Source organism: Macrotis lagotis, chromosome 1 (genome assembly GCF_037893015.1).
Source record: "Macrotis lagotis isolate mMagLag1 chromosome 1, bilby.v1.9.chrom.fasta, whole genome shotgun sequence".
Taxonomy (NCBI): domain Eukaryota; kingdom Metazoa; phylum Chordata; class Mammalia; order Peramelemorphia; family Peramelidae; genus Macrotis; species Macrotis lagotis.
In genome coordinates this window covers 242,348,857-242,364,230 of record NC_133658.1, presented here as the reverse complement: position 1 = coordinate 242,364,230, position 15,374 = coordinate 242,348,857, and the positions used below count along the sequence as shown (strand labels likewise).

The 15,374-nt window shown below is 34.2% G+C and overlaps 1 protein-coding gene and 1 long non-coding RNA gene across 30 annotated transcripts in view; one reads left to right on the top strand and one right to left on the bottom strand.

Moving 5' to 3' along the window:
- DTNB (dystrobrevin beta) overlaps positions 1-15,374 on the bottom strand; it is a 410,081-nt gene that overhangs the window by 77,522 nt on the left and 317,185 nt on the right. For all 29 annotated transcript variants that reach the window (XR_012473465.1, XR_012473466.1, XR_012473462.1 and 26 more), the window contains 2 exons: positions 15,121-15,234; positions 10,211-10,307 (listed from right to left, as the gene is read on the bottom strand). Coding sequence is in view for 23 of the 29 variants with exons in the window: in XM_074209942.1 (XP_074066043.1) it covers positions 10,211-10,307; positions 15,121-15,234 (211 nt within the window). In the remaining 6 variants the exon portion in view is untranslated. The remainder of the gene's footprint in view (positions 1-10,210; positions 10,308-15,120; positions 15,235-15,374) is intronic.
- The window catches only part of LOC141504735 (uncharacterized), a 149,741-nt gene that overhangs the window by 86,086 nt on the left and 48,281 nt on the right, over positions 1-15,374 (top strand). The gene's annotated exons all lie outside the window — the stretch shown is intronic.

Here is a 15,374-nt window from a genome sequence, read left to right as displayed (position 1 = left end):
TATGGCCTCAAGAAACTACTATTTGCTTCAGTTTACTGTCCTGCAAAAGGATAATAGAACCTACCCTCTCCCTCAAGGTTGTGTAAGGATCACATGATGATTATATAGTGCTTGTCAAATGGCGAATGCTATGAATGCTAACAGTTTTTTTATTATCTCTTTAATTAGATGTAATTGCTTCATACTTGATAAGTCCATTCAGGTTTTTAAGGTGTGATCAATATTCAGTGCCAATGGTGATGGGATGAATGATTTTTTGTATAAGGTAATTTGGAAGTGAGTTCATCTAAATTAAGGCCACCTGAATTGGTAATGTGTTTCAAATTTTAAGTTTCCTTATATGGTGTAATTTGGTAAAAATTATATCAACTGTGTTATAAGAAAAACAATTTCTGTTATAGTCTAGATGTTGTTAGATTAAGAATTGTACTTTTTTTTAGAAAAATGAATGGATTTGGAAGTTGTTAGGTAATTCTATCAGCCCTGCTGACCACATGCTGGTAATATTCTGGAGTACTGTAATTTAAGAAGTGGAAATTGTGCCTATATTAAAAGGAAGCTTTATCTAAAAATTATTTGGCTATTACTTACAAAAATTATGAGACTTAGCTTGGTTGAAGTTGTTGTTTTAATTATTTATATAGGTATTTTACAAAAGAAAATTGGTAATTATACAAAGAAAAGACCTTGTAAAATCTCCTTCATAAAGCCACATGTATTCTTAGGACTATATAGTCATAAATTAAATCAACCTTGTGCAAGAATTTGCTTCAGTGGGAATTCTTACTGAGCAAATGGGATACAAAATGGAATCCTAACATAAAATGGGATTGAAATTTTCAAGTCTACTTATAATGTAGTTTCATATATGACTATTTGTCACTTGTAGAGGTTAAATACTACTTGAAACAATTTAGTCTTAACAAATTTCACTCTTAAAGATTAATTTTGCTTGAAGGGGTGAATACAAAATATCTTTAGAGAGGAATATTTGTATATATGTTAAGTAGATGTGGGTTTTTTAGGGGTTTAAGTGAATAATCACATATTTACTATGAGGGATTCCAGAATGTAATTATTTTTCTTGATTTCTAGGGATATATTTAAAGAGAAAAAAAGATAGTATATTTTTAAAGGCATTGTGATAAATCTAACTTAATTAGGTATAGTATTCTTTTTGCCTTAGGAAAAAACTCAATATCCTCCCTATTGTAAACACCTTTTGATTAAAGGAAGATGGTAACTAGGAATTTTGTGGTGATTAGGAATTTATTTTGACATTATGGTACTTTGGGGATTTATTTATGTTACTTAAAGGCATTTTATATCAACTTAGACTTGAAAAATTCAATTTTAAAGATTATTTTTGCTTTAAGGTTGAATAAGAGATATCTATAATTTTAGAGGTTTCTAACTAATTTATTTCATAAAAGTTTAGTGATTATTCCTTTTGACTTTGGGATAAATTTTAAGCTATTTTAAAGAAAGAGAAACACTTTCAGGAAGAAAAGTTTAAGTTAAAAATAACTCCTGTAAAATTTTTTTGATTTTTAGAAGGTCAACTATATTTTCATTTGGAAGTTAATTTATTGCAAGAATGTGATTATTGAGACTTTGAGATACTGAATTTTTTTTTCGGAGTTTTGTTCTTAATTTTGCTACAACCTTGCACCATCCTTAAATGGGTATTTTCAGAGAAAACAGCAGAATCAGCAGTTCAATGGAAGCCACTTCTGAGATCTAAGGTTAGTGAATATCTGTTCATGGAAATAAGGTAGGGAGGGTTACCTTGAGAAGGCTAAGGTATACTCCTTTAAATTAATTTTTCCATAGAAGAAATATGTCCACCTGGTTCCAAATGCTAAGCTATTTATGGTGGTATAAGCTTTGAGGACCAGTTTTGAAGCTATTCCAATCATGTCCCTGCTAATAGCTTTCAAAGGTAATTTCTATTATAAGAAAAGACAAAGCTGAAGTTTGTCACTGCAATACAAAATCTATTAGGGTATTAAATTAATACAAAAGCATAAGAAAATTACTATAATAAGCTGTAAGTGGGAAAGATCTTGTTTTGATTTAGATTTGGTTTCATTCCATGACTTAAGTAAAAGTACATGATAATACAAGTATAACCTACATCACATTACTTGTTAACCTAGGATGAGGGGAGAGAAAGGGGAAGGGAGAAAACTTTACAAAAATAAATGTTGAAAGTCATCTTTACATATAAGAAAAATAAATGAATAAAATAAAAGAATTAAAATTAGTGCTTGAACTTGTCATATATATAAGATTCAATTCCTGATGTATATCATTCTTTCAGAAAATGAGTTTAATTAAACAAATAAAAATAAGATTAGGAAACAAAGCTATAAATCTGTTAAATCATGAGGTTAAAGTCAGGAACCTCTTTTGTTTGTGTTTTAGTGAACAGGATTTCAGGATAGACAGTTAGTTATATTAGTGAACAGTAGAATCTTATGAGTTATCTTGTATTCCCTTAATGGGAAATCTGCTTTTATTTTTGTTTGTTACTTAATCTGGGATTAGAACATGATTAGAAATACAAATTACTTAAGGGTCATCTTATATCACACATCATCAATAGATTAGAACAAGACTTCCAGCATGTATGAAGATTTATGGGAAAATATATATTCAATTATTACAAAGGATAAGAGAATAGGAAGGTATTGTGACCTAAGTTGGTGGGAAAATTACCCACATTGATAAGATCATGGACTCTTCAGAGCCTAGAAGTATTTGTGATTTTTTTTAACAAAGCAAAAAGATGAGCCAAAAAAAATCCAAACTTCTTTGATCTCCAATCTTTGAAAAAGGCAGAACAGACTAAAAGAAACAACTATTGGAATTTTAATACAAATCAATTATAAATTGTAAATGTAACAGAAATTTTGACATTGCATATTTTGTATCTCTCTATATACATACACACATGTACCCAAATTAACACACACATATGTGTGTATGTGCATGTATATATATAACATCTATTTGGGGGAATAATTGAAGTCTATTACTATCTTTGATAATGATGTTACATTGAAGTTTTTGTTAATTTTTTCCTTCTCTCATTGTTATTTCTCAATACCACCCTCAGAGCCCTACCATGTAATAATGAAAAAAAAAGCTAAAATAAATCACCACAATGAAAAAGAGTCAATCACCTTAAAGATTTTGCTATTGTTTAAAGGATTCTGAGAGCAATGGTCTGTGTTTATGTCCATCTGAACATCCTTAAAAACAGAACATGTTTTACTAAAGATGATGTTTCTTATAATATGTTCATTGTTTACAATTTGGGATTATTATATTTATGCATCCTATCCCAAGCCTCTTGTTATTTATTAGGTATCTTAAAGGAAACTCATTTGTGTGATACTGATGACAAAAATATCTACTTACCATGAGTACTAGCTATATCAAAATAAGATGTGATTTTTCATAATGAATCTTTTACTGTTACCAAAGTGATATTAGTTAATACTTGTTATCTAGGATATGTGATTCTTGAAAACTGATCCCTAAAGCTCTAATTATAGGAACTTGCTACTTAAGACTTCATGGGTCTTTTCAACTGATATTATTCTGAATCTGACTCCAGATATGATCATCAAGGAATGCTTTTGAGCCAATAATCTATGATGCCAGAAATCCTAGGGGGTTAATAAACTGCAAATGGTGTTCTCATGGGAAAACTGGCATGGGTTGAGGTAGGAGTCGCCTTACTTAGTTGTCCCCAAAATGGCAATCCTTGTTTTCTTTTCATTTATTTAATTTATTTTTCCAAATATATGTAAAGATAGTTTTCAACAATCATTTTTTGATACAGTTTAGTTCTACATATTTCTCCCTCTTTCTTTTCCCTTCCTCCTCCCCTATACAAAGCAATCTAATATAGGTTATACACATAAAACTATACTAAACATATTTCCATATTAATCATATTGTGAAAGAAAAATCAGAACAAAAAGGAAAAATATCATGAGGAAAAAACAAAACATAAAACAAATTTTAAAAATTGAAAATAATATGTTGTGGTTTGCATGCAGATTCCATAGTTCCTTCTCTGGATGTGGATATTTTTCATCACAAGTCCTTTAGAATTTGTCTTTGATTATTGTTGTACTGAGAAGAGCAAGTACTCCAAAGTTAATTATCATACAACCAACATGGTCATTCTTGAAGGGAAAATTTCCCATCAGGCTGACTTGAGCCTGACTCAGTGAAATTGGTCACTTATATAAGTTCTGTCTGGGATTGATATCAAGATACCGGAACACTTGCCCTTATACCTCTATTTGGATTCCTTTTCCTTATGTCCCTATTCTTTTATAGCAAGTTTCTATAATTTTGTCAGATGAGAAATATGAACACAATATTAAATCTTTATCTTATAGGCTAATAAAGGAGCCCATCTCAGTTACTACAATAAGATGCCAGCATGAGATTTGAGTTATTTGGTCTAGAATTTCAGTTCTTTCTATAGTTCAAACAACTAACTTGAGGTCTATTTGTAAATGCCTTAAAGAGACATCCACTTTTACCAGGGCTTATTCATTTGAACATGGCTAGAAGTTGGAAATGATTTTTATTATAAACAATTGACTTGATATGCATTGTTTTACATTGATTACTCAATGAATTTATGTATCCCATCCATGAATCTTTTGTTACAATTGAAGTTGATCTGGCAACTTAAATGGATTCATTTTTGTATTAGAGCCAATCTTCTTATAAAAAGTATTCTGTTATTAATTTCTTAGTGAAATTTCATCTTTCTGATAGGGAATGAATAATGCCAAGTATAAAAATTGGGTTCTAATTTTCTTTTTGTACCTGGATTTCCTACATATGTGAATGTATTTATATAAACATACACACACATATATAAACACATATACACACATACATATATCAATCAACATGTCATTTGGTCAATATAAAATTGCAAATTCCCTCATCTAAAAGATTCCAAATTTCATTTTTTTAGCAATAGACGCAAGGTTTGAACTAATTTTCATTATCAAACTTGGCTATTGTCAAAGTAAATTTGAATTTGTATTAAGATCAATTTTGTAGGACATTTTTAGCAGAGAAGAGAATTTCTCCAAGTGATCTGAACTGGAGAAGAACTGTTCTGAGAACACACCCAGACCATGGCACAGCAATCAGAAGTTTCCAGAGGAACAGAGAGAGACACACACACATCCATGAATTTTATTTTGCTATTTACTTTTTCTCTTTGTGTCTTTTATCTATAAAGTCTGCTTTTTATCAAAGTGGACAATCCTCTTTGATTTTGTCAAAATGTTATCAAAGGGGGCCTGACCTCTTTGATTTTGTCAAAGAGCCAGTCCAACTTTCCCTTTTCCCTCTCACAATGTGTTCCTTCTTAAGTCTCTTAGTTAGAAAATCTTGATGAAGTATTATATCAGTTATGTTTTTTTGTCCTTCATTTTTGAAGAAGACCATGACATTAGGGAGGATGCCATGACAAGTACATGAATTGGATCTGAGTGTGAGGGGGCTGTGCTAAGTCACCAGCCTCATTTTCTCCTCCAGAGTCATCTGCCAGATATGGATATGGCCTGGAAGAGAGGCAATCAGGGTTAAGTGACTTGCCCAAGGTCACTAGTACAAGTTAAGGGTCTGAGGCTAGATTCAAGCTCCCATCCTTCTGACTTCAAGGCCAGTGCTTATTGTATCAGTTAGTAATTCACTAAGGAGGATATACCTCTTAAGAATCAAATGGGGGACTGTGAGAAATCATTATTAATAACCAATATATTGAGGAGTTTCAGAGCACCCCCCCCTTCCCTACCTACTTGTTACGAAGTACTGCCTTTAAGTTCAATTCTTAAGGTCATTGCTGATGATGATATTGGACTCATTTTCTTGTTCAAGGACTCTGGTGGAACACAAGACTATTGTGTTCTGCTCTGGCTTGGGTGGGTTATACATTCTTTTTTTTTATTTTAAATTTTATTTATTTAAGGCAATGGGGTTAAGTGACTTGCTCAAGATGACACCGCTAGGTAATTATTAATTGTCTGAGGCAGGATTTGAGTTCAGGTCTTCCTGACCCCAGGGCCCATGCTCTATATCTATTGACTGTGCCACACCTAGCTGCCCCTTGGGTTATACATTCTAAAGTTATGTATGGGTAGTCTGGTCTAGGGATATGTTCCCTATTTAGTCCTTCATTTTAATATAGCCCACATCCAATCAAGTTAACTAATTAGATTTGATTACTATTTGACAGACCAACAACTGTTTTTTTAAGGATGTATAAATTATAAATTTCCTACCTCTCACTCCCTGCCACGATTGTCTTTGTTCTGAGATGACCAAATCATTTGCTTGTCTTATTAATAAAATGATTAAATTAACTAGAAATTATATCTGTCAAAGTTTCTTATACATAGATTACTATTAGGCTAGAAACCTTTATGTGGAAAGTGGGACTCACTGAGAAATAGGGCAGTATTTTGATTGTTATAAAATCCCGAGATTCCTTCATAGGCTTGTTTTTTTGGGAGGTGGGTGGGAAAGGGGGTAGTTGAAACACTCTTTTTTTTTTGCAAAGTGAAATAAAGGTTGTCTTAGATTACTTGCATGTTAACTATTGAGACTATTGAGACCTGTGATCTATATTTTGAAGTTTCCAGGGAAACCTAAGCAAAAACAAAACAAATCAAAGAAATAATTTTTAAAAATAGAAATAATTTTCTGGGGTATTTTCCCTGCCCTACTCCTTCCACCAAGAGTTGATCTAAATACAGAATTTGCATTGTGGGTCAACACAAGTTTTACCTATATTTGCTTATTAATGTACATTTGATATCTCTTGTTCCTTACCTCCAATTAAAATGTAAGTTCCTAGGGGGCACGATCTATTTCATTATTGTCTTTGTATTCTCAAGGACCTTGTATGTAATGGTGCTTGATACATGTTTATTTAATTGCACTGCATTTAAGTACAAGCAGATTACACATTAATAAAGGCAAAATATGCCTTTGAATTGAAAATTAGCATTCTTTAGAGATGATTTTTATTGTGCTAGAGATCAGTTTCCCTCCCCCCCCATGGGAGAACATGTATAAAATTATAATGGAAATCAGCAGGGGAAATTATTCATTATATACTCTTGGAAAAGGAAGAAATCTAATAAAATCTGTCCATTAAAGGATCAAGATTTGCAAGCTATAAAAAGGATAAAAAAGTCTATTTGTGTCTAGTATGTCCAAAATTATGTTATGACTTGTTAGATGATAGGAAGGAATTAAAATCTGATTCTACATCTAGACTTCATTTCTTTCCTTCTAACAGGGAGTCTAAGACCCCCCCCCATCCCCCCTTCTTTAATTATATCCTTTCAGTAGTCTAAGTTCTTGACACCTAAACTTTTCCAATTGGTGGTATTTAAAATAATAGTGGTTGTGCTCATAGAGCATACAGGAGGGCATTGTGGACCTGTGATCTAGGGGCAGTAAGAACACTTATATTAGAGCAACTAATTGATTTGAAAATATCTATTCCATGTGACCTAACTGAAGTTGAGGATAAATCATTTCTCTTGGAATTTAAAAAAAAAATTACTATAGGCCATAGGGGCATTTGTATTTGAATAAAAATTGAGACCAACTCTCTTAACTGGTTAACAGGGAGACAGTGAGTGAATCTGACCATAAGGATTCCACATGGGAGCTAGTCATGAAACAAGGCTTGTCAAAGTCCCTCATAGCTCCAAATTCTAACATGAATTATATACATTTACAAGTCTAGGTTCCCCAAACTATTTATTAAACTGGTTATAATACAATCTATCTACCAACAGGGGATCTTAGGTTGGGCTTTGGGTCTTGTTTGAGAGACACCACTGTGTATGTTTCAACAAGACATACTATTTTTGAGATGGCATTTTAGTGCTCTCTTCAGGGAAGTCCTTGGAGATAGGGAAGCAGAACTGTCTTCATTTTACTGATGAAATAGCAGAGCAAGTTAAACAAGCAACAGCTAAGGGCATAACTGAAATATGCTTTAAGATCACTACCATCCTCCCCCCCAGTTATTATTTCAATCCAGGACCAATACTCACTGTATAATTCAGAGAATCTTATAATTGCCAGTTATGTAATCATGGATAAATTACTTAACCTGAGAGTTAGTTTCCTCTTATGTAGGAAGATGACAATAATAGCAATGATGTTCACTTCCTAGAAGTGCTGTGTAGTTTATGGAATAATAGTGTTTTGTAAATCTTAAAGTACATCTATAAAGTAGTTATTATCATTGTTGTTATTACTATTTTGGAATATATGTTTCATGTTATTATGTATTATATAATCTCCTTGAGCAGAAACCATATCAAAGGCATTCCCTTGAATATATTTAGAATTTGATAAATTTTGTTGAATACATTCCTCATATAAATTTTTATGAATATGTGGGCCCAGAGTCAAAAATAAATTTGGATTAAAATAAATCAGACCTTAACCAAGGAAATGTGTAATAAACATTTAAAGTATAACAGCATTTTTAATGTATCTAATATGGAAAATTTACATCTTGATCTTCCTATTCTCCTTGCTATTACTTTGTTGTTTAGTCATTTCAGTTGTTTCTGACTCTTCATGACTCCATTTGAGGTTTTCTTGGCAAAGTTTCTAGAGTGATTTTCTATTTCCTTCTGCAGCTCACTGTACAGATGAGGAAACTAAAGTAAACAGGATTCAGTGAATTGTCCAGGGTCACACAGCTAATAAGTGTATGAGGGTTGATTCGCATTCAGGATAATGCGTCTTCCTGACTCCAGGCCTAGCACTCTATCCACTGTACTAGCCCATTAAATTTCTATCTCTCCTTTAAATTCCAACTCAATTATCTTTTCCCCAAAATTAGAATGACTTCATTCTAGCACTTATTGTCCAATTTAATCATCTTCTACACTGAATCATACAGTTACTAGTTTGTGGTTGAAGTGTTTCATGTGCATATGGCCCTTCCCCTCAGCTAGATTATTAACCCATTAAGGTAGATATTTGTCACAGCACCGAATAGAATGTTGGACTCAAAGTAGTCACTAAAGTATTTACTGAATTTAATTGAATGAACAAGCCTAAATTTATATCATGACCTTGAAACAATACGAATTAATCACAATCTTTCCTTATTCACATAATATGTCTCTTTGAAGGAGGTAGGGGAAGCTAAACAGGATGACTGATCCACAGAAGAGAATTTGTGGATATCTGAATGGCAATGGGATCATAGCTTTCATTCTGGCAGCCAAGTTAGTGTCCTCCTTCTATAGCTTAATGGAGTCAGACAAACAGATAGGACCTCAGAAACTAAGAGCATAAGCAAAAGCTGCTTTGAGATTGCTGACACATCACCTTGTGAACAGTATATGTTGTCAGAGGGAGGATATAAAAGTGCTAGATAGTCTTTCCTAGTCTCAGGTGCTGGTTTAAAAAGGCCCAAGTGCTGCAGCATATTTTTTCCTCACAAAGGAAAATGGGACCTCAATAAGTCCTCTCCTATACAGTGTCCTAATATGACTAGCCTAAAGCTAACTATTTGTTTACTCCAAAGGAAAGATTAATTAGAATTTAAATAGATCTCTTTTCAATATCCAAGAGGAAGAGGCATATAAAGTAATACTTTATATTTATTATGCCTCTCCCCATTCCAACAGGAATCATACAGAATAGGCAGGACAGATGAGTTGTGATCAGCATACTGAATATTACAGATCCATTTGAGTATACTTAATTGTATATTTAATATGTCAATAATGTAACTATAGGCAGAATGCATAAAACAATTAAATTCCTAAGGAGCTACTCTTTAGAAGTATTAAAACTATAGATAAATAATACGTTAATTACAAACCTCATCTAATCTCATTTAATCATTAATGCAGTTATCTCAAGGTCATTAGCTTAGTGCCAGTTACCTTATATACTTAAAAGTAATAAACTGTACTTATTTTAAAATATTCACTAATTCAAATGGACATTTCTACTAACTAATGAGCTTTTGCTAAACACTGGTCCTGGAAGCAGAAATTAATACTTAGTTCTGTAATAACATCACAATTGGGGCAGAAACTGTAGCTATGAAGGAAGACAAAGAAAAAGTCCTCAGAGGATGAGGGATTTTTAAGTAGTTCGCAGTTCTTACCTTCAGTAGCTTCATAAGCCCTTCTAGTTGTACCATCAGCTCTCGCCGGCTCTCCTGAAGTGCAGACATTCTCTGTTCCAATTCATCCTTCCTTTGTCTGTTCAGGATGGGAAAAATCATCAGAAGAGAAATCTTTGAGAAGAAAATTTCAGGGTGGTGAGGTGGAGCAGTAGATAAAGAGCTCTGGTCCTGGAGTCAGGAAGACCTGAGTTCAAATCCAGTCTCAGACACTCAATAATTGCTTAATTGTGTGACCTTGAGCAAGTCACTTAACCCCATTGCCTTTGCAAAACCAAAAAAAAAAAAATTTCCAAAGACAGTAATTCTTACTTCTTCTTCATGCTGAAATTCTAAAAAAAAAAAAAAAGCTATAAAATAAAATAATACAGTGGAGAAACTGAAATTTAGAATTCACAGAATAATAGATTCTTAGAGCTTATGGGGCTCCTCCTTAGAGGTTGTGTAGTCCAATCCAGAGCCCCAGAAGGAATCCCTATGACAACACAACTGCTACTGGTCCTGAGATGATTTATAGGGAAGGGGAAGCCACTACCCCAGGAAGGAGATGATTTTACTTAAAGACAGTTCTAATTATTAGGAAGTTTTTCCTCATCAATCTGTCCTTTTGAAAGTTTTTACCTATTGCTCCTGCTATTTCCATCTGGGGCAGAATAGGACAAGTCTAATCCCTCTTTTTCAAAAAGGCATCCATATACTTGCATACAGCTATTATTCTATACTAATCACACCCAACTGATCCTCATATTACCTAGACTCAAGGTCTTCTATCTTCCTGGTCACCTGTTTGGATACGCTCCAACTTAGCAATGTCTCCTCTAAATAATGACAGGAAGAACTATATGCTGATATGCTCTGACAAGGACAAAATTTAACAAAATCAACTTCTTGGTTTCCTGCCTTTCTTCTTTTTATGAAAGATATTGAGTTTTACAATTTCCCCCCCAATCTTACTTCCCTCCCACCCCCCCATGGAAAGCAATCTGTCAGTCTTTACTTTGTTTCCATGTTGTATATTGATCCAAATTGAGTGTGATGAGAGAGAAATCATATCCTTAAGGAAGAGACAAAAAGGTATAAGAGATAACAAGATCAGACCATAAGATATGTTTTTTTTTCCAAATTAAAGGGAATAGTCCTTGAACTTTGTATAAAGTCCATCGCTCTTTATCTGGATACAGATGGTATTCCCCTTTGCAGACAGCCCAAAATTGTTCCCAATTGTTGCATTGATGGAATGAGCGAGTCCATCAAGGTTGAACATCACCCCCATGTTGCTGTTAGGGTATACAGTGTTTTTCTGGTTCTGCTCATTTCGCTCAGCATCAGTGCATGCAAATCCCTCCAGACTTCCCTGAAATCCCGACCCTCCCTGGTTTCTAATAGAATAGTGTTCCATGACATACATATACCACAGTTTGCTAAGCCATTCCCTAATTGAAGGACATTTACTTGATTTCCAATTCTTTGCCACCACAAACAGGACTGCTATAAATATTTTTGTACAGGTGATGTTTTTACCCTTTTTCATCATCTCTTCAGGGTATAGATCCAGTATTTCTGGGTCAAAGGGTATGCTCATTTTTGTTGCCCTTTGGGCTCCCTGCCTTTCTTTAAGCCCAAATTCCCTTATCTTATCTTATGGCTCATTACTCTGCTAACTCAGATTGAGCTTTTGGTCTATTATAACTATTAAATCTTTTTTTTCTGACAACTACTTTCTAATCATACCTTCCCCATCTTATACTCACAAACATGATTTTTAAAAATCCGAATATAAGATTATACAATCATCTCAAATTAATTTAATTTTATTGGATTCAGGCCAATGCTCCAACTTGTCAAAATATTTTTCAGGATCATGACTGTCTTTCAGTGGGTTGGCTTTATGTCATCTGCAAACTTGATAAGCATGGCATCATTGATTAAAATGTTACACAGAAAGGACTAAGCAGAGATTCCTGGGACGGATACTCCACTATAGTTTTCTGCCCAGTTGACATTGAACCATTAATAACTACTTAAGAGTCTCAAAGAGTTCAAACAACTTCAAATCCATCTAATCCATATCTCTCTATTTTCCCATCAGAATAGAATATCTTTTATCAAATGCCTTATCAAATCCAGTCAAATTTTATAGTATTGCCCTGATCTACCCATTTAGAAACTCTTATTAAAAAAAAAACAAGTGTTAGTTTGATGTGATCTATTCTTTCCTTTAAGATAAGCTATTGATGTCTTTTGTTTTTACATCACCTTTATTTCCAAATATATTACCTCTCCTAATCCTATTAGTGAGTCATTTCTTGCAACAAAGAAAAAGGCAAAGGGGGAGAAAAAAACCATTTTACTAAAACTATGCAATACATAGACCAAGTCTGACAGGATTTGCAGTATTTCACATTCATAGCTCTCCACCTCTTCAAAAGAAGGGAAGGAATTTCTCTTCTCTTCTCTAGGACGAAGTTTGGTCATTAGAGTTACAAAGTAACTAGTCTTGGGCTTTAAGCACACTAATTTTCCTTCTTTGAAGATGTGGATGGCTATGTATCTGAGACATAGCACATCCTACTAGACTGGGTTGATGGATTATTGGTTTGTTTTGCTGAAATTCTTTTTTTCTTTTTCATTCTTTTTATAAGGGATGGCTTTCTAGGTGCAGGAGAAGAGAGGTATACATTCAACAATAAGGATGATGAGTTTTTTTTTTAAATATCTTTTAAAGTTGGCTGTTTGCACAACATTGTTACATTATCAATAATTCTAGTTCTACTTATTTCACTCTGCATTCCTTGTCGCTTTTGCAAACTTCTCTGGACATACCATATATTCAATGTTTCAAATGCCACAAAATTATTCCATTATATTCAAATACTACAATTTGCTTAGATGTTCAACTGATGAACATCTACTTTTTTTCCAATTCTTTGATGTTGGAAAAAGTATTACTCAGTATATTTTGGTGTGCATGGGGTTCTTCTGGCAGACCAGACAAGCCAGACTAGCTGAAATACTAAAAAAGACTGAGGGAGAGAGCATGTCCTAGGCAAGTCAAACCTCCTGCACCACCACCCTGTCTTACCCTCTTCAAACCTTAATGGAGACAGCCTAGGACCCTGAGCCCAGGAATCCTCAGAATAGCAGTGGCTCTGTCAGGTTTGCTTTCATCTTTAGCCCTCTACATTTTGTATTGTCTTCTGGTACATGGCTCTATGTGCACACATTAGCAGTTGTCTTAAGACATTAACATGATAGGTGGCCTGTCTGCCTTGTGCCTAATAAACCTGTCCTTAGGTTTGAAAGATTCTCAATACACATCCCACCCTAAGCCTTGTACATTTCTCTGTCCTGAGATACTATTCTCTCTCTCCTCAGTAAAATCTTTCTGCTCTTATCACTTTACAACTGGAATAGAGAGCTCTTTGTGAAAAAATAGGCACTGTAAATATGTCTGTAACAAGAAGTCAGCAGGGAAGAAATCTTCTGATTCCATGGAGTTTAGCCTGCTTTCCTACTTCTGCACAAAGTCAAGATGCCCTATTGAACAGAAAGAATGGGAAACAGGACTAACTCTACATGTACTCAGTTTGAGAGTAAATTGAGAGCAGCATTAGTTTCTATTATGACACTCCCTGGGGTGGGCAACTGTCCAAAATGGTTTAAGATAATAATGACAAAGATTAACTGCTCTAAGTCTGTCTTCCTGCTCAAGCTTATTGAAATCTTCATTTTTTATCTCTACACCAATAGCACAGAATTTTTTAAAAATAAATTAATCTGTGTGTGATATCTAGGTGTCAGGGATTTTGGGAAGTAAGATCTTTGGTATAAAACTTTATACCACACTTAAGGATCCCAGGACCAATGATGAACTAATTGAGATTCTATGAAGTTTAAGCTCTCATTTGGTCTCTCTCTTCTAAATTTATTCACTTCATTAACAGGCACCATTTAGGGTCCTTGGAAGACAGGCACAGTCTGCTCGTAAAACCAACCAAAACCCTGGTAGTACAGCAGGATCTGCTGAAGCTTATGCTCTGTTTAAAAAAAAAAAAGCCTCTAAGAACACAGGGTTACCATCATCCTTTCATGTGACAACAGAGTAGGATTTTGGGGAAGTTTATAAAAAGAGAATTATAAAAGTCATCTACTTCTATATTGTTATGGGGTACAACTCTGACAGAAAGTTATGAGTGATACAAAACTGAATTGGGGGGGGTGGCTAGGTGGTGCAGTGGTTAGAGCACCAGTCCTGGAGCCAGGAGTACCTGAGTTCAAATCCAACCTCAGACACTTAATAATTGACTAGCCTTGGACAAGCCACTTAACCCCCTTGCCTTGCAACAACAACAACAAAAACTGAATTGGGGGGGAAGAGACATACAGAATTGTCAAAGGTAGATTGAAGCATTTTTCCAATGATGGCTAATGGGCAAGAATTGATAGTTAAGATATCATCCAAGAAGGTATTAAAAATGAAGTAGGCTGGTTGTATGGCTCGAGCAAAATGGGTAATCAGACCAATGTTGAGTGCAAATGCTTCCCTTGTATTCTGAGACTATAAATGACTTAAAAGTTCTCCACTGCCTCAAGGAGATCCTCAGGGATCTATGGAAGACTATGGATTAAAAACTACAGAAAATAAGAAACCATGAATGAGTTGCAATCTTTACTAGAGAAGAGAATAACTAACTGAATGGATCACGGATCCACATAAGTAAAACATTAAAAATAATGATAATGAACTGAATCTTGAATTGCTTCCTCTGTTCCAAAAAAGATTCCTCTAAAAAGGCATTGTATCTATCTCCCATGACCTAACTTCCCCACCTAAAGTAGTTTGTAAAGCAAATTTGGTCACAAAAATTTTGGTGAAGAGAGCTGCTCCTCACCTAAGTAACCGAAGCTCTGCCAGGAGTGTGGGGTTCTGCTGAGCTTTCTCAGGAGTTGGTTGAGAAGCCTGTTCATGCTCCAGGCGGAGGCGCTGAATCTCCTGAAGGATTTCTCTGGAAAGAAAGGGGAATATGAATCAGGTTAACTGATAACAACTATTCAAGAGGTATTATTTTCCAGATAACATTTCAAGGTAATACTTCTATAGTTTTATTTTCCTTCATTTAAAGTTCTCCAAATTTTATGCTGACCA